Source organism: Excalfactoria chinensis, chromosome 25 (genome assembly GCF_039878825.1).
Source record: "Excalfactoria chinensis isolate bCotChi1 chromosome 25, bCotChi1.hap2, whole genome shotgun sequence".
NCBI classification, from domain to species: Eukaryota; Metazoa; Chordata; class Aves; order Galliformes; family Phasianidae; genus Excalfactoria; species Excalfactoria chinensis.
Window position 1 is genome coordinate 2,555,265 of NC_092849.1, and position 23,220 is coordinate 2,578,484.

General features: G+C 51.2%; 2 protein-coding genes across 2 annotated transcripts; one reads left to right on the top strand and one right to left on the bottom strand.

Annotated features, from left to right (window-relative positions):
- Positions 1 to 305: 305 nt before the first annotated feature.
- PRNP (prion protein (Kanno blood group)) lies at positions 306 to 4,922 on the top strand. Its single transcript, XM_072357128.1, has 3 exons — positions 306 to 706; positions 1,495 to 1,570; positions 2,807 to 4,922. Exon 3 carries the CDS (start codon positions 2,809 to 2,811, stop codon positions 3,625 to 3,627), a length of 819 nt encoding a protein of 272 aa, XP_072213229.1. The 5' UTR covers positions 306 to 706; positions 1,495 to 1,570; positions 2,807 to 2,808; the 3' UTR covers positions 3,628 to 4,922.
- Positions 4,923 to 9,549: 4,627 nt separating this feature from the next.
- On the bottom strand, positions 9,550 to 20,916 carry RASSF2 (Ras association domain family member 2). Its single transcript, XM_072357234.1, has 12 exons — positions 20,782 to 20,916; positions 20,201 to 20,353; positions 17,462 to 17,544; positions 16,310 to 16,385; positions 15,325 to 15,476; positions 14,959 to 15,047; positions 12,860 to 13,014; positions 12,673 to 12,774; positions 12,488 to 12,539; positions 12,290 to 12,411; positions 11,706 to 11,803; positions 9,550 to 10,955 (listed from the first exon to the last, which is right to left on the bottom strand). Exons 3-12 carry the CDS (start codon positions 17,518 to 17,520, stop codon positions 10,886 to 10,888), a joined length of 975 nt encoding a protein of 324 aa, XP_072213335.1. The 5' UTR covers positions 17,521 to 17,544; positions 20,201 to 20,353; positions 20,782 to 20,916; the 3' UTR covers positions 9,550 to 10,885.
- Between the last annotated feature and the right edge of the window lie 2,304 nt (positions 20,917 to 23,220).

Sequence of the window (23,220 nt, forward strand, 5' to 3'; positions counted from 1 at the left end):
TCTGGCCATCATGGCAGAGTCCCCTGGGTGCTCCGGGCTCAACCCTTTCATTGGAGCCTAACCTAAAGGATGAGCATGATGGCTACAGCAGGGCTTCACTTGGCCTTCAGTGCACTGTAGCCACGTCTCCTCTCAAAGTGGGGGCTGTAAAAACCTTTCCATCAGCATCACACGTTATTTTCCATTCATTTAATTTGCTTCTTTCCATGAACTACAAAATGCACGACCACTGTGCCCAAGTGTTTCACTCATCACAACAGACTCTGATGACCTAATAGCTCTACCATTCTATGACTGAATAGGTCAGGTTGGGGAGGGTCAGTGATTGGAACTGATGATCTTAGAGATCTTCTCCAGCCTTAAAGATCATTTTCACTGTCAGCCTGAGCTTATTTTGTCCTCTACCCATCAATAGTGCGTTACTAGACAGTGGACTCATATAGGGCAACCACTTCCTTTCCTCCTCAAATCTCTCTCGAATACCAGCGAATGCAAACTTCTCATGAGCAAACCAGCCAGGTTTTCTGTCTTGCATTGACGGGAAGAACCCGAACGCCTCTCTCTCGGAGCGGAAGATTGCTGGCTGTGCTGCGTGGGGTTGGGCTGCTCGGCAGCCAGCTCCTCCCTCTCGCTATTTATTCCTTTCTTCCCCCCCCCCCTTCTCCCCTAACGCTGAATCTGGATCATCTCAAGCCGAGCGGTGGAGGTGAGTGCTGGGGAAGGGGCTCTGCTTTGGGGGTACGAAGCCACCGGGGGCTGGTGGGAGGCGATGGGGCACAGCGGAGCCATTACTAACAGCGGGCACTGTATGGTGTTTGTGGTTGAATCGCTTGCAGGGATGGGGGCTGCCCTCCTTTCCATGCCTAAAAATAGAGGTTTCAGCTGCCTGCCTTAAGGCAGCTCTGCTCCTCGCCTCTGCTCGTCCGCTCCTGGCTGGTATCAGTGGGAAATGTCCCCCACCCCCAACCCTATATCGACCGTAGGGTTTTATTAACTCAGCGCCGTGGGTCCCAGGGGCTCGAAATGGTGCGACCCCTGTGTTGGGATGCAGAAAAAAGGGGGGTGATTTCTGAGAGCTGGGGGTTATCAGGGAGGGTCTGTGTGCTTTGTGCGACCCCCCCCCCGTCCTCCCCCCGTCCTCCCCCCCTTCTCTCCAGCCTTCATTTGGCAACCCAGAGCTGGAATTTCCCAGCATTGCAGGGCGAGCTCATCATCAAATTGCAAACAGAGCATCTTCCCCACACCCAGAACTCCTCCAGCTCCCTCCTCACCTTCCACTTCCATCCCAAAGCTGCGCTCCAGGCCCCACCACACCGTGATTTCAGCAGCAGTGCTGGGTTTCCTCCATAGAGCCAAAGCCCCACGCATGTAATTGCTGCTCAGGATCGCTTCATACAGCCTCCATTTTCCTCTGCCATGCCGTCACTATGGCACAGATAGAAAACCCTCCCAATGCCACAAATCACCTGAATTAATCTATCATCTCCATTCAAGGCTTCTTGGATCTCTCATACATAAACATCTTTGAGTCAGAGGGAGCAACCACCGACCCCAAGACCTCACCCCCCAGGTAAGAACATCCCCATTCCTCTTTGCTTGTAGGGCTTTAATTGCATCTATTAGGGCTCAGCAATTAGCAGTGCCAACACAACCCAACCCCAGCTGTGTTTATCAGAGCTCCAACACCATTGCATAAACAGGTTGGTGCTGCTGGGCAGGAACACCCCCAGGGCTTTGCCAAAACTCATTTCCATCCATGATGTGTCTCAGGGGTTATTTTTCCATCCCTTGCTATGGGAAATGATACAGTGCATCCCCCATGCTCTGTTTCTTCTGGGGGGGAAGAAGGATGTTATCAGAACAAGGAGAGGGGTCGGTTTGTTTGCTCACGGATTTTGGGGCTGTAGTTAATAGGCAGCTGGAAAAGGTTGTGACTTGAGGAAGGGGCTGTTCTGTTAAAGGCAGTGTCCCAGGAGGGATGGTCAGTGTGTCTCATGAGAGAGTCATCTGTTGTCTGTATTTAACTTGTCTTTGGGATTAGTGGTGACCATTAATCCTGGGGGTGGGGAGGGGAAGGAATAAAAGAGAAAAGAGGGGGGAATAAGGGAGAAAGGGGGGGAGGGAAGGGGAAAAAAATAGTATACTGAAGGCTTAAAGCATGGGCAGTAAGATTTCTCACTGTGAGATGAGCCAGGTAGCACATCCAGCCCATTGCCCTGCTGGTCTTAAGAAACGTGGTGACCTCTGTACCTTCACGTGGGTGAGTTTTCAGCTGGAGAGAGATGTATTCCAGACATAGTGTCTATTCCAGCTGCTCCATTTCCTGGGCAGGTAACAGCTCATTACAGTGGCATTTTGCCCTCCCACCAATCTCAGTGTCAGGGGCTCCTGGCAGCCCTGTACGCCCCTGCAATGCCAGCAGCAGAATGCTGAGTAAGCAATCAGCTGCAAATGCATTAACCAGAGCAATGCCAGCAGCTGGTGCTCTGCTAAGGGCTGTTGCACATAAACAGAGACTTGGGAAGCATGCTGAGTTCTGTTCTTTGGCAGAAAACCCAGTGCTGTAGGTTGCAGTAGGCAGCAGAGGTGGCATTGGAGGCTCGTGGGAAGGTGTACAGGAGGTTGCAAGCATGGGGAGGAAGAATATACAAGGGTTTTTTGGAGGGGTAAACATTTAGACCCAAAGCTGTTCCAAAGGGGATGATGTTTGGGATGATGCTCATAGTGGGGATGGGGATGGGGGGGATGGGAGGGGGGGGGGGGTCTCTGCTCGCTGCCCTAACAGTGTATATCCTTATATCCCCAGCCATGGCCAGGCTCCTCCCCACCTGCTGCCTGCTGGCCCTGCTGCTCGCTGCCTGCACCGACGTCGCCCTCTCCAAGAAGGGCAAAGGCAAACCCAGCGGTGGGGGTTGGGGTGCTGGGAGCCATCGCCAACCCAGCTACCCCCGCCAACCTGGTTACCCCCACAACCCAGGTTACCCCCATAACCCTGGCTATCCCCACAACCCTGGCTATCCCCACAACCCAGGTTATCCCCATAATCCCGGCTACCCCCAGAACCCTGGCTACCCCCATAACCCAGGTTATCCAGGCTGGGGACAAGGCTACAACCCATCCAGCGGAGGAAGTTACCACAATCAGAAGCCATGGAAACCCCCCAAAACCAACTTCAAGCACGTGGCGGGGGCAGCTGCGGCAGGTGCTGTGGTTGGAGGCCTGGGGGGCTACGCCATGGGACGCGTTATGTCAGGGATGAACTACCGCTTCGATAGCCCCGATGAGTATCGGTGGTGGAACGAGAACTCGGCGCGTTATCCCAACCGGGTTTACTACAGGGATTACAACAGCCCCGTGTCGCAGGACGTCTTCGTGACCGATTGCTTTAACATCACGGTGACTGAGTACAGCATTGGCCCTGCTGCCAAGAAGAACACCTCCGAGGCTGTCCCGGCAGCAAACCAAACAGAGGTGGAGATGGAGAACAAAGTGGTGACGAAGGTGATCCGCGAGATGTGTGTGCAGCAGTACCGCGACTATCTCCTGAACTCGGGCATCCAGCTGCATCCTGCTGACACCTGGCTTGCCGTCCTCCTCCTCCTCACCACCCTTTTTGCCATGCACTGATGGGATGCCGTGCCCTGGCCCTGTGGCATTGAGATGACATCGTGTCCCTACGCCCACCCATGGGGTGTCCCTTGTCCTCGCTTTTGTCCATCTTTGGTGAAGATGTCCCCACGCTGCCTCCCTGCAGACTCTGATTTGGGCAACTGGGAGGGAATTTTATCCTGTCCTGGTCGTGGCAGGATGGCTGTTGGTGGTGGAGTGGGATGCCCAAAAAAATGGCCTTCACCACTTCCTCCTCCTCTTCCTTTCTGGGGCAGAGATATGGGCTCACCCAGCCCTCGTTGTCCCTGTGAGAGCATATATGAAAATCCTCTTTGCTAACAAGCAGGGTTTTACCTAATCTGCTTAGCCCTGGTGACAGCAGAGCGCCTTTCCCCAGGGCACACCAACCCCAGGTGCTTGGCACCCACACGTCCCATGGAGGCTGATGGCTTTTGGGGTGTCCCAAGCAACACCCTGGGCTACCAAGGTGCAATTGTAGCTCTTTAATCTGCCAATCCCAACCCAACCATGTAGATAGGAACCGTCTGCTCTGCATTTTGCATGCTGCAAACACCTCCTGCAGCAGCCCCCCAAAAATAGAGCGATTTGGGAATAGTGAGGCTGAAGCCACAGCAGCTTGGGGTTGGGCTCAGCTTATCAATCCAGGCTGCATTGCTTCCAGCTCAGCCTCACTGCCCTTTGTAGCCTGCCCAGAGTGCCCAAAAAATAACACTGAGCAAGTTTCTTTCAGTGTTTGATAAATGGATGAGAGCATCGTTTGCCATCAGCCCCCAAACCCAAAGGATGCTGAAGTGCAGCCAAAGGGAAATCAAGCGCGCAGGGAAGGACTTGAATCAGCTCAACTGGATTGAAATGGCAAAAAGCATAAGTAGAATGAATTCCAAGGGGATGCTGGAGATCCTCCTATGAGCAAAATGCAGCCAATGGAACTATTGCTTCTTGTGCTTCGGTTGCTGCTGATGTGTACATAGGGCTGTAGCATATGTAAAGTTACACGTGTCGAGCTGCTCGCACCGCATAGAGCTAATATATATCAGTATGTCTATGGGCACTGAACGCCACCATTGGCCATACCCAGCCATCCTAAATGATTTTCACGTTGCTGTAACTAAAGTGGAGATAGATATACGTTCAGTAATAAGAAGAAGAAGCATCAGGACTTGGAGGCAACGTGTGCTTTGTGAGACACGACTGTTTTGTACGCTTGTAATGCCGCATGCAACGACGTTTTACTTTCCAGTGGTTTTCTAGGTGTTTGACGTCTGGTGCAAACAGGTTTTGGTGACATCCTGGTCTTGTTGTCTCTTTTCCCCTTTAGAATCGTGGAACCATTAAGGTTGGAAAAGACCTCCAAGATTCCCACCCCTCCAAGTTCCCCACCCCACCTTGCCCACTGACCACGTCCCTCAGTGCCACATCTCCATAGTCCTTGCCCATCTCCAGTGATGGTGACCCCCCTCCCCAGGCTGCCCGTGCCAATGCTTTACCACTCTTTCTGACAACAAATTGTCCCTAATATCCAACCTGAAACCTCTCTGACCCTTTGTCCCATCCCTTGGGCACATCGATCCCCTTTAACATTGAATTTAGCCAAAAATCAAGATCTGATTAATCTCTTCCCCTTTCCTCTCCCCCAAATGATTCCAGTGCCATCCAACAAACATTTTCTACTAAAGCCAATGTAGCAGTTGAGGATGTTCTCAGTTGAGGACTTCTTCTCCCTGTTTAAACCTTGAGTTCTCCTCCCATCGTACAAAACCCAGCACCACCACTGAGCTATTTGCAATATAGCAAAGCTTAAAAATCACAACGAAAGAGCAAAGGGTTTGATCCTTGCATTTAGTTTCCCAAATGGGGGGTGGGGGAAAGAAAGACAAAACCAGGATCCCATACATTGCATCCCTCCTGTGCCAGAGCAGTGCAAAGAGAGATGGTGAAGAGGAGGATGTGGGGTATAATATGCCCCAAAGTTCACAGAAGCTTTTGCAAAGAGTCTGTGGAGTGTGTGTTCGCATAGAGCAGGGCAGGGATGTGTTGGGAATGTGCACTGCTGAGTGGCCAACAGCTCCATCTCCTGTCTGAGCTGTGCCACAGCTCCTAGCAGCGGCTCTGGAAATGGCTGTGCAATGCATGCGTTCCCAAACCGTCACCAAACACAGCTCTCCAGGCAGCTTTCAGGTCTCATGTGTTGCAATTTCAAAGCAAAATGCATGCAGATGCCCCGACCTTTCCTGCAATGCGTTGGGTTGCAGGAGGTTTGAAGCACGTTCCCATGCATTGCATGCTTCTGAAAGGGAGGAAGCAAGAAAAAGGTGGGGCTGCAGTGGAGCTGCAGCATCTCTGAGTTCAGGCTGAACACCATAGAGGTGAGTGAAGGATGCTTGCAGTGTGGTCTGTCCATTCAGCCATAGCATAGATGCAAAACGTGGGCAGGAAGATGCAAATCCGGGGCTCGTCACTCATTTTAAATAGGAACAATGGGGAAATCAAACAAAAACCAACACCTGCAGGAGGGTGACAGTGGGGCAGCCCATGTTTCTTAGGGGGAACTCCAATATTTTGCTCAGTTCTCCTTTGCTATCAGCTGCATAAACTGCAGAAGGAACAGAGAAAATGTAGAGCCCAAGAACTGAAAGAATCCCTCTTTTCCTTGCACGTCAGAGAGGATTTGCATCAGCTTCCCTTCTGCGAAGAACTGGATGAAAAGCAAACCTGAAACATCTGCAGAGGGCAAACCCAGGACCTCAAGAGCCCATGGGCAGGGCAACACAGCTGTCTGTGTTTTGGGCAGCTGAAGGCTGGAGCAGATTTGGTCATACTGAGGCTGGATGGATGGGGCAGGAGGGATCTCTCCCTGCATGGCATTGTCATTGCTGGTGCCACCCTCTCTGCAACATCCCTTAGCAATGCAGGGCTACACCCAATGCTAAATCCAATGGATCTGGCATGAAACATCCTATAACAAAAGCAAATTTGCATCCCAACACATGATGCCCCAACACTGCAAACTGGAGCAAGAGGCTGTCTCCAAACCACACTTTATTGCAAGTTGGAGGGGTCCATTTTGGAGCCCCACATCCCTAACTGAGTCCCAGTGCTCTTCTTTGGGGAAAGGAACACCTTTTCATAACATCTTTCCTGGTTTTGCCATGCCATGCAAAACCAGGGCAAGCACTGAGGCTGGTGGGGTCGATCCATCTGTGTCTGCACAATGTGTAGGTAGTAATACTGAAATTTCCTTGCAGGGTTTGATTTCTTCACGTGCTTGATAGGTTTGTAGGATCACAAGGTTGCCATGAGCACAGTGATGGCTGCTGGCAGAGGGTCCCAAGGATGGCAATAGAGCATCTCCCCCCTCCCTGATCCCCATCCCACCTCCCAGCACTGCCATGCACCACCAGAACCCATGGTTTCATCTTGGAGGGTGCTGTGCCCCTTCCCTACGTCAATTCTCAGTGTTACATCCCATGGTTGACCCAGCAGATGGCATTTGCCAGCAGTAGAATGGGGACAAGGCCACAGCACGGTCCTCTGGGGGCTCGGTTGGGGGGTCTCCGCTTGGCCCCAAACTCTGGCCAAGCTGCAGCATGGAACCCCCCAGCTGGTGGGGGCTGCCGTTGGGCTGGGGGGCCATGACCAAGGCGAGAGGGCCGCGGGCGCCCCAGGAGCCCCATCCCATACCCTGCAGCAGCACCGGCTGCAATGGCACTCGCCATCTTGGAGCCTCGGCCTGCAGTGTTGCCTCCACGAGAGATGGACCGAAAGCCCCCGCGTAGCCCTCCGCCTCCACCGCCTCCTCCTCCTCCTCGTCCCCCAGTTCTTCCTCCAGCTCCACGTCGGCCTCCAACCGTGTTGCTGAACAGGGCGAGCAGCAGCATGGCCACCCAACACCAGGCGTCACGAGGCCGCATCCCGAGTAACCTGCAAGGGAGGGTTGTGGTGGCCTGAGATTGGGTTGGAAGAGTTGTTATTGTTGGGCAGCCTGATCTGGTGCTTGATTTAATGGTTGGCAACGCTGCCATAGCAAAGGGGTTGGGAAGTAGATGATCCTGGAGGCCCCTTCCAACCCAAGCCATTCTCTGATTTGGATATCTTCAAAGTCATAAACTGGTTTAGGCTGGAACAGACCTCAATGATCATCTAGTCCAACTATCCTACTATGGGCAGGAACACCCAGTTTATCTCATAGAATCATAGGATGGCTTAAGTTGGAAGGAACCTAGAAGGCCATCGATTTCCAACCCCATCAATTGCCAATCACTAAATCAGGCTGATCAGGGCTCCATCCAACCTGACTTTGGACACCTCCATATATTCAATATACCGAACCTATTTTTTAACTTACTATTCAATCCGTTTACCACATTCAATATACACACAAGATCAGCACTGCCATCGTGTTGCAAACTCCCACGGTACCAACTTGTGATGTGAAAGGTCCCAAGCAAAGTTGCAGCTTGGTTTTTGCACCCCAGTGAAAAGCAGCAGCAAAGACCCCCCCCCCCCCATCTGTCCCCCCACCAGCCCCTGTGGCTGAGCAAATAGATTGTACCAAAGCTGCTGAGCCATCACTGAGCTGTGTTGACAAAAGCCTTTTGAAAAGGCAGAGCCCCGTGGCCCTGGTTGAGTGAAAGCCAATGGAGCATCCCTGCATCAGCATTTCCCCCAATAGAAGGTGCCAGGCGTGACTCCCCCCTCCAAGCCTAACACATGAGAGGCAGATCAAACACAGAGCTTCCAAAAATAAAAGGACTTAATTAAATGAGCCACTGAGAGGACCTGTTCCTTCTAATAGTATAGCAACTACTTTCTTTTTCTCTTCTTGCATTAAAGAACATTAGGCACAACTCCCCATTCCAAATGTTTTCAGATGTGGAAACACACACACAAAGAATAGAGACTAATGAAGGCTTGCTTTTTCCTTCATTTCTTTCCATCCTATTACGATTATCCCTGCAGCATCCACACGTATGGATCACACTGCGGGTAATACAGCACTGCACACTTCTCTAGGTTCTCTTCCCACCCCGACCCCCCATTTCTGGTGCATGCTGCAAACCTGCAGATCCCTCAGCTCCATCCCTGCTATTTCTCAGCCCTCTCTGCTGTGCCATCCAGCAATGCACTGCCCTTACCGTGCAGCCACAGCCACGCTGCCCTGTGCCTCCTCCTGTCTGCACGCACCGGAGCTCTCAGCTCACACTGGGACTTTCCCAGCTGATAAAGCATCACCAGTCAGGGCCAACGTCATTCAATCCCCTCCTCTACAGGGAGGGAGAAATTGTTTTCAATGGGATGGACAACATGGGATGGTGGCTTCCAGAGAGCTCAGCCTCTGAGAGGTGAAAAAACAAAACGCATCAGGTTGAAAATTTCACTGGGTTTAAACAAGTCTGAGCGTGATACAAACCTCCCTTCAGAGGTGAAATTCACATTCTGGAAGAGAATCAGAGAATCATTAAGGTTGGAAAAGACCTCTAAATCATTAAGTCTAAAAGTCGACCCATGCCCACCACTCATAAAATCGTTAAGATCATTAAGGTTGGAAAAGACCTCCAAGGTCATTAAGACCAACCACTGACATCCACCCAACATGCTCATAAAGAATTGTTAAGGTTGGAAATGACCCCCAAGGTCACCAGCTCCAACCACTGACCCATTCCTTCCATCCCCATAGAATCATAAAGCTTAGAAATGACCTCCAAGGTCACCAGCTCCAACCACTGACCCATTCCTTTCATACCCATAGAATCATAGAATCATTAAGCTTGGATTTGGTGACCTTGGAGGTCATTTCCAACCATTGACCCATTCCTTCCATCCTCATAGAATCACAGGATCATTAAGGTTGGAAATGACCTCCAAAAGTCACCAGCTCCAACCATTGACCCACCCTCACCATGCCCAACAAACCACATCCACAAAGTGCTTTATTCTGAACAAAACCAGCTCTAACTCATGTGCTTCCATACTGTATTAAGTTGCCACGTATTTTGGTTTTCTTGTTAATAAACAAAGCAATGCCACAGTCGTCCTCCAAATACATGAAACACTTTTGACACCGGACAATACTTCCCGTAACACGTGTTAAAAGTGTAAAAGGTACCATTAACCAAAAAGAATGTTAACAAAGATAGGTTGCAAAATACTCAGGAGTGGGAGGAAGTCAGAGTTTTAGTTCACATCGAGGTATAAAATAGATATTGCTGGTTTCGCATGGAGGGAGGGAGGCTTTTGCCTGGCAAAATAGACCTCTTTCTATCTCAATCTCCTCACGCACAAGGAGAAACGTTACCCAGACTCAGTTTCAACACACAAACACTCAAAAATCAACCCCCCCCCCCCAGAAAAAAGCGAGATGAGGAGAGCTCACAGAGTCCCTGTGCTGCTCCAGTTTCCTTACAGTGATCTCTCAGGGCAGCTCAGCACCGTCGTTGCTCCGGTTGAGCGGTATTTGGCATTCGGCTACCAGAGAGCTTGGATATCGTTTGAGGTGGTTCTTTCCTATATCCCACAGTGTAATTAGTGCAAATTAGGAACAGGGGGAGGAGGGTTAAACAACCAGATGTGGGCTTAAGGGAGAAACGCGCTGGAAAACTCTTTCACTGTAAGTCCGACATTCAATCTTGTTTTGCTTTCCATGGCAAAAGGGGAAGAAAGCAATTCTCTGAGGTCCTTTGGGGTTGTACAAAAGCTTCCCATCACCTGTGAATTATTGCAAGACAAATGTGCTTTTTTTTTGTTTTCTTTTAATATATATCTTCTTTTTTTTTTTCTATGAGGAATCATTTGTGCTGTTTGGCTTCCTCCAGGCACTCTAATGGGGGATCTGCACCAAACTGAGTCACCTGGGTTATTGCTGCTGAGCACTTGCAGCCCCTCTCATTGTGTGCAGCAGCTTCATCCTGCTCCATAATATCCTCTTTTTTGCAAGGATTTGAGTTTTGTGCCACTGGGAGAGCCCTGCACGGGGCTCTCTGCATCCAGCAAGGAGCAGAACAAGCATTTGCAGAAGAGCCCTCCGAGGATGCTGCAAAGAAGCTGCCCAGTCCTGTGCATGGGACGGAGCTACCTGAGTGTGCCAGCACCGCAGGGGCTTGCATTTCTGTGGGGTGACATCTGGGCATGGCAATAGCTACATTCTGCCCTATGCAGAAGGATGGGTTGGCTTCTGGTTGATGCTCCCCAAGTGATGGGAATGTAGGGTTCGGTGCAGGATGGCCTTCATGCAAGCTTCTTGCAATGAGAGCCGCATTCACAGCCTTGCTGGACCTTCAGAGATCTCCTCCAGCCTCTGCTCAATCATCAGCCGGAGGATGGAATACCTGAAAAGGCAAAGGGAAAAGCAAAGAGAGCTGAGCTGAGAAAGAATGGCTTCAGGAAACCAGCACTCGCTGCTCTATGGACGGAGTCATGGCATTATATAGGATTGGCTTCCCAAAACCACTCATTTTTTTTTTTCAGTATTGATGTCAAAAGTTCATTTTCCCACCAGTAACACAGAGCACTGATTTGTTTTCGAGCTTTATCCTTTTTAAACTGGGAGAATAAAATCGCTTTTTAATCTTTTTTATGAGGAAAAACCCACAAATGTTGGAGTTTTGGAGGGACTGGAGAGCCTCTTTTCCTTTTTGAGAGCTCTTCAAAGCAAATGGAGCTGAGACTCCCAATGCTTCCAAGTTCCCCGCTGCATCTGCTCGAGCAGAGGTCAGAGATGCTGAGGCTGGGATCAATTCATTGCTGCAAAGAAGCCCAGACCTCCTGATGGGACATGCACAGACTGCAGCCAAACTCTGCCCCTGGGGAGCGCACACACTGTGCTGGAAGCTGACGCTGCACCACGAGCCTGGGGTTATTGCAGGGATTGGCTCCAGTGCAGCATTTTTGCTGCAACAGCAAGCTGTTCTTTTCATCCACATTGCTAAGAATGCTCTGGATACTGCAAAAAAGCAACAGCTTGTGCATGCATTTGGGATGCTGCCTGCCTTGCAAATGAGTTTCTGACCTTCACCTAAGCCCCCCAGCAGTACCCTTTAAGCTCAGCACCTCCCCTGTGCAGGGCACACTGTGCATACTTGCGCATCAGCTTCTTCACTTCACGATCCTCTTCCTCTTCCAGTTTCTGGATGAAGCTTCTGAGGACAGGCATTTCGAATTTGATGTACTGTGCAACCTGTGGAGCAGAGACACGTAGGAAAATCCCCACTTCAGTTTGTCATCCCAAACCTGGGTCCTTCACATCAAAGGAGAGACACGCGCACTTCCCAAAGGTGCTGTCTATGCCCAAACGCATGCAAAAGTGCTCTGACTTAAGGACAAAGCCACACCAGGGGTGCGAAGGAGCCAGCAGATGGCATAGCAGAGCTGATTCCCACGAGCAGAGCTTCCCCAGCTGGGACAAGAAGGAAATCATTTGTGCCAAAGGATGTGGAGCTGAGAGATTCGGGAGATGGGAGGCAGATGGAACACAGCAAATGCACAAAGCAGGGAGCTCTGCACCCCTCTGCAGGCAGGAACTGCCTTTCCCTGCTTGGCATATTTTTTTCCTAGTTGCTGTGCCTCTCTGGGCTGCTCCACATCCTTCTGCAATGTCAAATGATGGGAAAGAAGGAATTCTGCACAGCCACAACTGCTACGTCTCCCCCAGGGCAAAACTCACATCATAGGTGACCTCCTCCACCTGGTCTTTCTCCATCAGGAAGACCTTGGAGACCTGCTCACAGGGGCCCTGCAGGATGCGGGCGATCAGTGGGTAATCGGTGGCCCTCAGCTTCTGCTTCTCTGCAATACCAAAAGTGCTGTTTTTATAGCAGCAAGGCCACCAATGGGCCCAGCTGCCCCCTCCTGCAAGCCTCACCTCCGCTGGTGTGCACGATGTAGAGCGCAAACTCCTCTGCCGAGTTCTCAATCTGAGCACAGACATCAAGAAGCGTTGGGTTGGATTCAGGATTCAAACAGAAAACCCCATTGATTTGCTCTCCCGTTATACCCATGGAACTCGAGCTCCCCATTATACCCAGAGCAGGGATCTCCCCTACTTGCCTTGAACTTGTTGAGCAGCAGCTTGAGCACCTGCGGGGTTGTCATTGTGCTGTTTATCCGCACGTTGGTGATGGAGCCATACGCCGGTGTGAACACGGATGTCTGGAGGGCACAAGATGCGTGTCAGCCTATGAGTGAAAACCAAAACCCCATCCACGGTGCCACTGGATGGATCATCGGGTCTCACCTTGTGGTTGTAGAAGTGCCCGTTGATGGAGAAGCGGTGTCGGCGGATGCGGCGTTGCTCGCTGGGGGTACGGGAGCTGCCCCGGCGTCGTACACCCACATCACTCCGTGTGCGCAGCAGCTGTGGTGGATCTTCTGGCTGCAGCCTTGTGGTGCCTGGAAAAGCCAGGATGGGGCTGAGGACAGACAGACAGGCAGGCGGACAGAGAGAGAACTCCCTGTGCAAGTTGGGCAGATGTCTCTTCTTCGCTCTGCTTTGGGTCAACCAATAAGCAACGGGGTCAAGTGATAACCAACAAGGTCAACCAATCATAAGTGGGGCCAACCAAGAACCAACAAGGTCAACCAATAATCAGTGGGGTCAACCAAGAACCAACAAGGTCAACCAAGAACCACCAAGGTCAACCAATAATCAATGGGATCAACCAAGAACCAACCAGGTCAACCAATAATCAGTGGGGTCAACCAAAAACCACCAAGGTCAACCAATAATCAATGGGATCAACCAAGAACCAACCAGGTCAACCAATAATAACCAACAGGGTCTATCAATAGCCAACAGGGTCAAGCAATAAACAGTGGGGTCAACCAATAACCAACGGAGTCAATCAATAATAACCAATGGGATCATCCAGCAGCCACCAACGGGGTCAATCAGTAATAATCAATAGGTTCAACCAGTAACTGATGGGGGTAACCGATAATCAGCTGATAAGCAGTGGGGTTCTGGATGGAATTGTCACGATGCACATTGCAGGGCAAAACAGCTACAAAAGATGGACAAAACTCCCACAGGATTTACTCTCCCCCATCTCCCAAAGGAGGCTGTTAATTCACAGCCATTGCATCCATCCATGCCACCACCTGGACAACGCTCTGCCTCCTGGGGACTCGAGCACCTTACTCACTCCTCCACAATTCTTTTTTCCCCCCCCTCTCCCTTAATGAGAGCAAGAAAATGAGGCCAGAGCTTCAGATCTCGGCATGAAGACTGGCCCACGTCCAGATTATTATAAACTCACCCTTCATCCATTTTTAATGAACCCCTCCAGCTCAAGCTGGTGTTTTAATTCAAAGCATGTCTGCGCCGAGACAATCTCCTGTGTGCGCTGTTCCAGATGCACAGCAGTGACTAAGCACTCACGAGGAGCCGTGCATGCAGGACTTTGGAGAGAAATACAATAAGGACTTCTTTCTGTGAGTCACATCATATGCCTAAAGTAGTGGGTTTGGGGGGGGGTGTTATTTCTACAAGGCAATGCATAGCGGATATTGCCCAGCAATCTCTAACAAGTCTCCAGGGCAATAAAAACAAAAGAGTCGTGCACAGACAGAGCAAAATGAGGAAGGGGAAGCAGGACGAGGACTTTTGCAGATCTGGAAGTATTGCTTCCAGCTCCTCCCTGGCCAGGAAGCGGATGAGCAGCGAAGCTCAAAGCTGAAAGGATTATCTGACTCTTATCTGTCTCCGGGATGCCTTTCTATATCAGCACAGCAACAATAACAATAAAACTAGCAAGGAACGTGTGCAAAACGCCCTGACTGAATGGGATAATGCATAACGTGGTTGTATGGCGTCCAATTCATTGCAAAAACGGAGAGCAAAGTTGGTGAGAGGGTGGTGGGTCTCAGTCCCAGCAGGGTTAAGGAAGCCCCAGGGCAGGCAGCACTCAGCAGGGAGGAAAAGCCCTCAAGTCTGACCTCGGTGCACACAGCAACACTGTGGGGAGGGTAAAAACTTAGCAGAAATGTTGACTTCCCCATGGTAACAGCACTTCACAACAGCACTCATTATTCCTCGGTCAAAGCGGAGCTGGTGGGAAGGGGAAGCAGCAACATCCTTTTCCCTGCACTCCCACGAGGCCTTTTGCTCCATCCCTCTATTGCTTTCCATCCTCCTCTCCCATAACAAGGGCATTCCCCAGAGTAAACGCTTCGGAAGTGTTTGGGGTCATTGCAATTCAATAGGAGCACTTTGGAAATGGTTTGAGTGAGGGGGGATGCTGATTTATACCAAAACCAAAATGCCAGCTTTTGAATTTTGCAAGTAAAAACCAGAGTGTAAGGAAGGCAGCAAAGACAAACCCAACTCATTCTCACCTGTGTTGCTGCCAGTACTCTCTGTGTTTGCTGTGGCATCCACGTCTGTCACCTGGATGTCTGGCAAGGTGCTGGGCTTCAGCAAAGACCTTGTAAATTAAAAACAATAGGGAAAAAAAAAAAACAACATCCTATTTTTGCCTCTGAGCCTCACATTGTGATTTGGGGAAATGAAAGCAACCCACGAGCCCACCCACCAGCGGAGAGCAGGATTTTCCCCTTGGTTTGTGGTTTAACCCTGCCCATCCCACAGCTCTGCACCCCAACTTGTCCACAGCTGAGCACACACAATTGCACGAGGCTGATGCTCTGAGCAGGATGGACCCCACAGTGCAGCCCAATGCTTTGGGGCATCGCTGCACTCACCCATGTGCACCCAGGTTGCACCCAGAGTGCCAGGAGGAAGAGGAGGGTGGAGGGCGGATGCGCTGGTTGTCATCCTGCATCTGCAGGCGGATGGGTCTCCGAAGGCCCCATGAGATGTTCAGCAGCCCCTCAACGATCAGCTCACCTTCCTCCTGCAAAGAGCAGAGGGATGGGCACGGCCCACCCGAGCGCCATGAAAACACCAGATGTGAAGGAACAGCAGGAAAATGGGTGGGAGGAGGGTTAGGAAGTGGAGGGGCTAAGGGTGGTGGTGTGAAGGACAGTGGTAGGATGGATGCTAGCAGGGGTCAATCACAGAATAACATCATTAAAGTTGGAATAGACCTCCAAGATCATATCAAGTTCAACCATCAACCCAACCCCACTATGCCCACATGTAGAATCTGCAAGGTTGGAGAAGACCAGCAAGATCCCCAAGCCCAACCCCAATCCATCCCACTGTGCCCACTGACCATGTTCCCAAGTGCCACATCTCCATGGTTCTCAAACACATCCAGGGATGGTGACTCCACCACCTCCCAGGGCAAAGAGGACAGAGCTCCTTTCATTGCTTCCCAGTGCCAGAATCAGAGGTACTGGGCACAAACTGGGGCACAGGAGATGTCCCTGACCAACAGGAGCATTGCTGTGCTGTACAGAGCCAGACATTGCAGTGTCTCCTCTTTGGAGACCTCCAAACCCACTTGGATGTGATCCTGGGCACCAGCTCTAGTGGTCCTATAGGATCAGAGTGGGACCAGAAGGACTCAGAGGTCCCTGCCAAACTCAGCCAAGCTTCTGTGGGATAGTTATGAGGTCTGGGGGTTCAGTTGTTCGGGTGCCCCCATATTTAACCAGCTAATATCAATGATCTTTACTAACAGGCATTTTTAGGTCAAATCTCAATCAAATCTGAATCATCATTTCTCCATTGAGTCTCTCCTGCCAAAGAGAAGCCTGCCTGGTGCCCACCCTGGTTCCTCACCTCCCGGTGCCGCAGCTGCAAATTCTGCCCTTCATAGTAGATGTTGTACGTCTTCAAGTGCAACAGCAGCTCATTTCTGCAAGAAAACGGGAGAGGCATTGAGAAGAAGAGGGGAAAAGCAAGCATGAAGGCTTCATTTGGGAAAACGTGGGTCTTTTGCTGCCTCTACATCTCCATTAATGGGGGCATTTTGCAGTGGGTTCAACCAAGTGTCCCCCCCCGGCCATTGGCAATTGTGGTTTTGGGGACAACCATGCCCTTCTCCAGCCTCGCAAAAAGAAGTAAGGAAGCCCATGGGCCCTTGGTGGAGTCAGCCAGAAGGCTGAAAAAGCAACATTTAGGAGTGTTGAAGCCTGTGGGTCACGTTGGAGTCACAAGTTATCACACGTTCATCAGTTTGGCTCATGGCACCAAACCTTGACCTCGTGTTCAAACTAGAAGTCTGAGCCCCACTCTGGCCACAAATGTATAATAAGATAGAGACGATGGCAGCAATAAAGACAAGGAGTCCTAGCACAGCTCTGAATCACCGGGAAGCGATGAGTGATACCATAAAGCAGTCATTAATTCAGCTGAGATCAATGGCGCTCAGCATCATTGGATCAGTAGGAGGATAATCACAGGATCTGAGGTTATCACAGAACTGTAGGGGTTGGAAGGGACCTTTAGAGATCACCAAGTCCAGCAGAGAAATAAGGCACATAGGCTTTATCACCTCCAAAGCAGTACTTGAAGCTCAGGAACTGGCTTGTTTCCATACCAAAGAGCAGTTACTTGAGCAGATTGTATTTTGGTTTTTCCAGCAAAAAGTGATGCTGTTAATCTTGATGCTGTTTGAACAACTGGACACGATCTTAAGAAAACAATTCAAAATCCCCTCAAAAACCCCTTCGAGTGCTGTTGTTTGTTAAGAGGAAGTCTCCATTCTTTGCCACGGAAGAGCAAAGAAACGGGAGTTTCCAAAAGAAATCCCAAACAAATGGAGAGTTTCCAAATCCAACAGTGTTAAGAAAGAGATGGCGAAGCCAACCCAGTGGAAACATCCCACCTGAGTTGGGTGGCTCTCCCTCAAAGTCCAAAACCCCACATATTTTGCCCAGCCAGCAGCAACGTGCATCTTTGGGCATCACAACTCAACACATTGCCTCTTACTTGGAGATGAATTTGTCCTTCCCACAGGGGACCAGGTACTCGCAGCTGCCGTACTCCATCCTCAGGCTCCTCTTTCATGAGAGCTGAATGGCAAAGAGACAAAAGGCGTTACAGCCTCCCTGTTATCTCATCCCGATGGTGAATGGGAAACAAGAACTGGGTTGGATTTGGGAGAGCCCTTGGGGGAAAAGGCTCTGGGGCAGCAGCTGCGGGCGCAGGGGAAATTAAATGCTGCTCCTCCAGCCGAAGCAATGGGCGGGGAAGGAGGAGGGGAAATCAGATAAGGGGAGAACCGTTGTAAACCCACTGAAAATTTAATACCGGCGGAGATACGCTTACTCCAACATTTGCATTTAGAGCAGCCTCCATCCATGGGCTGCACGGCCAGGCAAGATGAGGTGGAAATAAGTGGGATTTGCTCCTTTTTCTCCTCTCCCCCACCCCCCATTTATACATTAGGAAGCTGTGGATGGACCCAGCTCAATGCCTGTTCATGCTGTCCCGAAATGAGGCAGCACGCATGACAGCTGGACTCACAATAGAACTGCTGGATTGGTTTCTTGCTTCTTTTCCCTTCTTCGAATGCAACACCCACTGAATTTTTGCATTCCCTCTAGTGCCAAAATATCCCCATCACTCTCATGCAAACCCTCAGGAACTGCGCCTGCAGCCCAACCTTTGAAGTGGTTTGGCCTTTAAAGCACGAGGATGTTTCTTGGAAGCTGCAGACCGGAATCGAATGAGATCTGGGGCAAAACCTTTGGGGTCACCCATTTGCTTGGAGCACTTTGCAAAACAGGAACTGGGGAGAAGCTGAACTGCAGCCTCAGGGTGGTTTTAGGCTCTGAGGGTTGGCTTTTTGGGTCTTGCTGTTTCCCATGTATTTGCACAGATCCTTCTCCTGAGCTCCTCTCCCCTCCCTCACACAGAAAGAGAAAACAAGGCCAAATAAACAAACGCTTTGTGCACAAATTGCAGTTTTCTCCACTTCCCACATTGAGCTTCACAGTCCCTTCACACCCCCAAAGCTCCAAGCAACCAAAACTTGAACTGCAAAAGCAAAACCCCAAACCCACAACGATGCGCCATCAGTGATTCAACCAAGGCCATGGGACAAAACCTGTGTCAGAGGAAACCAAAAACCCCGAGCACAGCAGCAATCCTTATCCCAAGCTTATAGCAAACAAACCACGCAACAGCAAACACTCGCGGTCCAATGCAGGCAGACGTTTGCAAAGGCAGAGCAGAAAGCAGAAGAGAAACCCGCCTTGCAAAGGTTGCATCTTGCAGAGGAAAAGCTGACGAAGCCGCGCGCTTCCGGATGAGCAGCATTGCAGCCCCACATCAGCACGAGGCCTTTACCCCATCCACGTGGCTCATCACAGCAAGAAAATAGGGGAGAAACATTAATGATCCTCTGTGTGCATGGAGAACTACATAGGGAAGGGGAATGCTGACGGTGTTGGGATAAAGCCCAGCACAGCATTGCACGGCACTAGAATTTGGGTTAAGCCAAAGCATTGGCAGCTGTGGTGCATGTGGTGCTTTGCTCATCCAATCCAGATGATGGAAATAACCATTAAGGGAGAATAACGTTGCTTGGATCATACAAAACCATCACCAACAACACCAAAGCAGCCAAAACAAACCCCAAACCCTTTGCAGTAAGCCTACAAAGGGCGAAAACCCAACCCCTCGCTTCCTGAAATGGGGGAAAAAATCAAGGCAAAAAAATCCATCCATCAATCAAAAACCACCCCCAAAAGTGGTTTTTTTCTCCCCCTGAACGCTCTCAGAGTGGAGCTGAGTTTCCTGTTTACCGCCCCGCAGCGCTGCCACCTTCGCCTCCGTCATCACATCCCCTTCCGAGCAGCCAGGAACGGGGCAGTTCTTCCTTTTTTGGGTCTCGAGAGCATGGGGCTGAGCAAAGAGGAGCAGGCAGCCAATGGAGATCCCCAAAACTGCAACCCTATGGACTTGCTGCTATAGCTTTGGTAGACCTGAAGTGCTGGAAAGGACCCCGATAGAACAGCTGGAAACGTGAGCATTGCCCAATCGGTTGCCCAAGCTCTGCAGTTGGCATGGATGGGCTTTCCAGGCATCCTCGTGCCTCAGTTTCCCCAGTTTTGATGTATTTCCTTCACATTTGGATCCTTCACATGGATTGAGGACTCAGAGCAGCCTGCGGGCTGTATCAGCGCCTTAAATTAATCAAAGCAGCGCTCTCTGCCTACAAATAGGACTCATCAACCACTGCCACCATTGCTTCCAACCCCAAATATAACCCCTCCTAGCAACACCCTTCCTAAGGCCTTTTCCCTGGCCCTCAGAGTAGACCCCCATATCTACTATCCCACAGAGGGCACAACCAAGCAGCTGCTTCTGCAGAGCACCTGGGGAGACACCCAGCAAAAAACAACATAAAGAGGGGAAAAATAGAACAATATCCAAATATGATATTTTCAGTGTGAAGAGAAGGGATGCGGCCGTTCCTGCAATGAGAAGTGTGTTTTGGGAGGCACTTCCTCGCTGCTTTCAAGGCTGAGGGTTTTCCCATTGCACACTGAGGGATTGTGGGAATATCCCAACCCTGCCCTGACCCTGCCCAGGGCAGTGCAGCATCACAGCATCCATCGATCTCAATGCAGAAGCAAAGCAACATCTGCAGGCGACAATGATCCCCTTTTAGGGGCTGGGAGAGGCATCGCTTGGCGATGGGCTCCAGCTGCACATCCTCACCCACTCCAAGCAGATCCCAGCAGCACTCCCGATGATGGTTCCCACCAGCTCCGTCTCAAACGTTGGTTTCAAGCAGGGATTTCTCCCGAGCTAAGCGTGAAGGTGAGGCGGTCCCATTGTTTTCCAGCTCTGCTATTGTTCAGCTCCGTCCTGCTATAAGGGGAGAGGAGGGAGCGGTGAGCGGCGCGGAGCTGCCGGGTGATGGTGGTTGGGCTGATGGCACAGGGCTGAGCGAGCGGACCCTTTGCTTGAGCTCATTCCCCCCCGTGCAGAACCATTGGCCGTCAGTAGCTCCATGGGGGCTGCGGGGAACGGGGCTGGGGGACTCAGCCGTGGGAATGGGGGAACCAGAAGGGAAGGATTAGGGTTTAGGGGTCGCGTGTAGGGCTGGGACCTTGCAGATGGGGGCTCGCATCTCCCTGCTCATGCAGCCAGTGAGGACGAAGCAGAGAGGAGGAGGTGGCACCGACGAGAGGGTAGGGGGGCTGTAAAGGGAGGGAGGGACGGGGATGAGGACAGGGATGGGGAAAGGCAGAGGGATGGGGATAGGAACGCGGCTGCCCCGTCCGTCCCGCACTCACCGGCACCGCACCGCGCTGCTCCGCGCCGCGCCCGCTGTCCGCTTGGGGCCGCCCCCAATGGGGCGGAGATGGGGCGGGGAGTGCGGTCGGGGATGCGGGGAGGGGGGGATGGAGGAGGGAGGCTGAGGTTTGTCGTGTCTCACACCCCTTCCCCACGAACCCAGAGGTTCCTTCGGCTGGGGTTGCGCTCGTGATGTCCGGCTCCGGCAGATGGGCGGTGTGAAGGAGGGGGACCCCGGGGGATGTCCCATTTGTGGGAGTATGGTCACAAATGATGCCTGGCTCGGGCACCTGGGGCTGAGTTCCCAAAGGTACCTCATCATAAGCACCTGGGCTGCAATCCTAAAGGTTATTTCATGCCAAGTATCAGGACCAGGTTTCCAGGATCAGGTAATAGGACGGCAATCCCAGAGGATGCCCCATCCCAGGTACCAGGACTGCATTCCCCAAACATACCCTATCCCAGATAGTAGGGCTGCAATTCCAAAGGATACCCTAATCCAAGTGCTAGGACTGGGTTTCCCATCCCAATTATCACGGCTGAATTCCCAAAGGATGCCCTATCCCAGGTACCAAGACTGTAATCCCAAAGGATGCCCCCATCCCAGGCACCCAGCTTGGAAATGCCCTCACAATCAGCACCAGCTTAACATGCTGGGGATGCCTTGTGGCCTTTGCCACGAAGGCTATAAAGCAGTTATTCCTGCCTTGAAATGCTCCAAACCTTGTGATATTCAGAACCAGATCCGTACACGCTCCACACGTTGCCATTCTGCCTTCGGGGATGGTGTTATAGGGCCAGCAAACAGCCATGGGGGGAGGGCTGGGGGTGCACAGAGGCACTCAGTATTCTGTTAGAGCAGCAGAGCCTTTGTCTGCTCCTGACCTTTCCCCACTGCTTTGTGGCTTCCCTGGGCTTGCTTTTTTTCTCCCCCTTTTTTAAAGGAATTTAAATAGAAACAGCCCACACCGGGGGGGGAAGAAATAAATACATTAAAAAGGCAGAAACAAAGGAACGATGTGAACAGCTGGTTTAGGCAAAACAAGCAGCTCTTCACAACTGCAGATTGTAATCAGCGTGTGCGTGTATGTAAAGTATGAGGAGTTCAGGAGGAGCCATCTGGCGTGGGGAAACACTGACATGGCAAAAGGAGCAGGGAAAGGGGGGGCAGCAAGGGGGGGATTATTGATATTCCAGCAGCATCTTTGGGGCTGGCGGAGCTGAGAGGCCCTTTGTGGCCATAGAGCAGAGCTGCACAAAGCCTTGAAATAAGAGGGTTTATCCTTCAAGCAAGCAGAGTTAGAAATAAGAGATAATGAAGAGACCCGCAGTGCTGAGAATAAACACAACGGGAACCAAACCCACGTGGGAAGAAGAATAAGACCCTAAATTCTGCCCCACTGTGATCCTATGGGAAAAGGATGCTCTGGAGCTGAAGTTTGCCCAGAGCTGTGCTGTGTTACATCAGCTTCACTGTGCAGTGAGTGTGATGGATATGAGCCTTCCACACCTTTGGGTTGGGAGGGGGGGGGATTGGTTTCTGCTCCCATATGAAGACTGGATGGGAGTTATTCAAAGCCAAGTGGAAGGTACCTGGATCCCAAAAGCTCCCAAATTCTCCCCATTTCCTTCCAGTCTCAGCACACATCCAAACTCACTTTCGCAGCCTGGATGCTCTCCAGCATTTCAGCTTGAAGACCCCCGAGCTAATTGTCCCTAAATACCAAACAACGTGATGCACTTGGGTTCACATTAACCCAGGAGCAACTGCTGGCTGCTGGGCAGCCTCCACAAACCAGATGGGAAGGGATGTTCTCATTTAAAGGCTCCTGCTCACGGCTAACAGGGATTTCTTTCCTTGTGTGGTCACCGTCCTCATTTCAGGATGGGCCCAATGTCTTTGCTGAGCCCAAATGAAGGGAGTTATTTGGGTGCCTTAATTTAAATTAACTCAAAATCAACAGCAGTTCAGACAGCCAAAGAGCTGGCAGAAGACTGAAGGTGCTGTGTGTGCCCACACGTATCAATCCAGCCAACAGCAGTCATCAGTTGGGGCCCAAGAGGCTACAGAGCCTCCCATTAAGGCAAGCACCCAACCCTAAGGCTTGCTTTCAATCAGGAGATCAGTAATTAGCAGCTTTGCTGCATGGACACAGCCTAGAAAAGCATCAGCGTTGACCATCAGGTCAAACACTGCTAAGGGTTTGGCTGCCCAAATGGCTCCGTTAAGGCATACATACTGCAAATGGCATCACTTCCAATAGACCAAGATCGGGATTGATCTGCAGCAATCAAACGTCTTCGCGGGAAGAGCTCTGCATCAGGAGGGCACCTGCACTGCTGCAACAGCACCTGATGAGATGGAGGTCTTGGCATCATCTGGATTCCCCATTGATTCTCCTTCTGGGAGCTGTTGGAAGCAAGCAGAACAGCAGGCC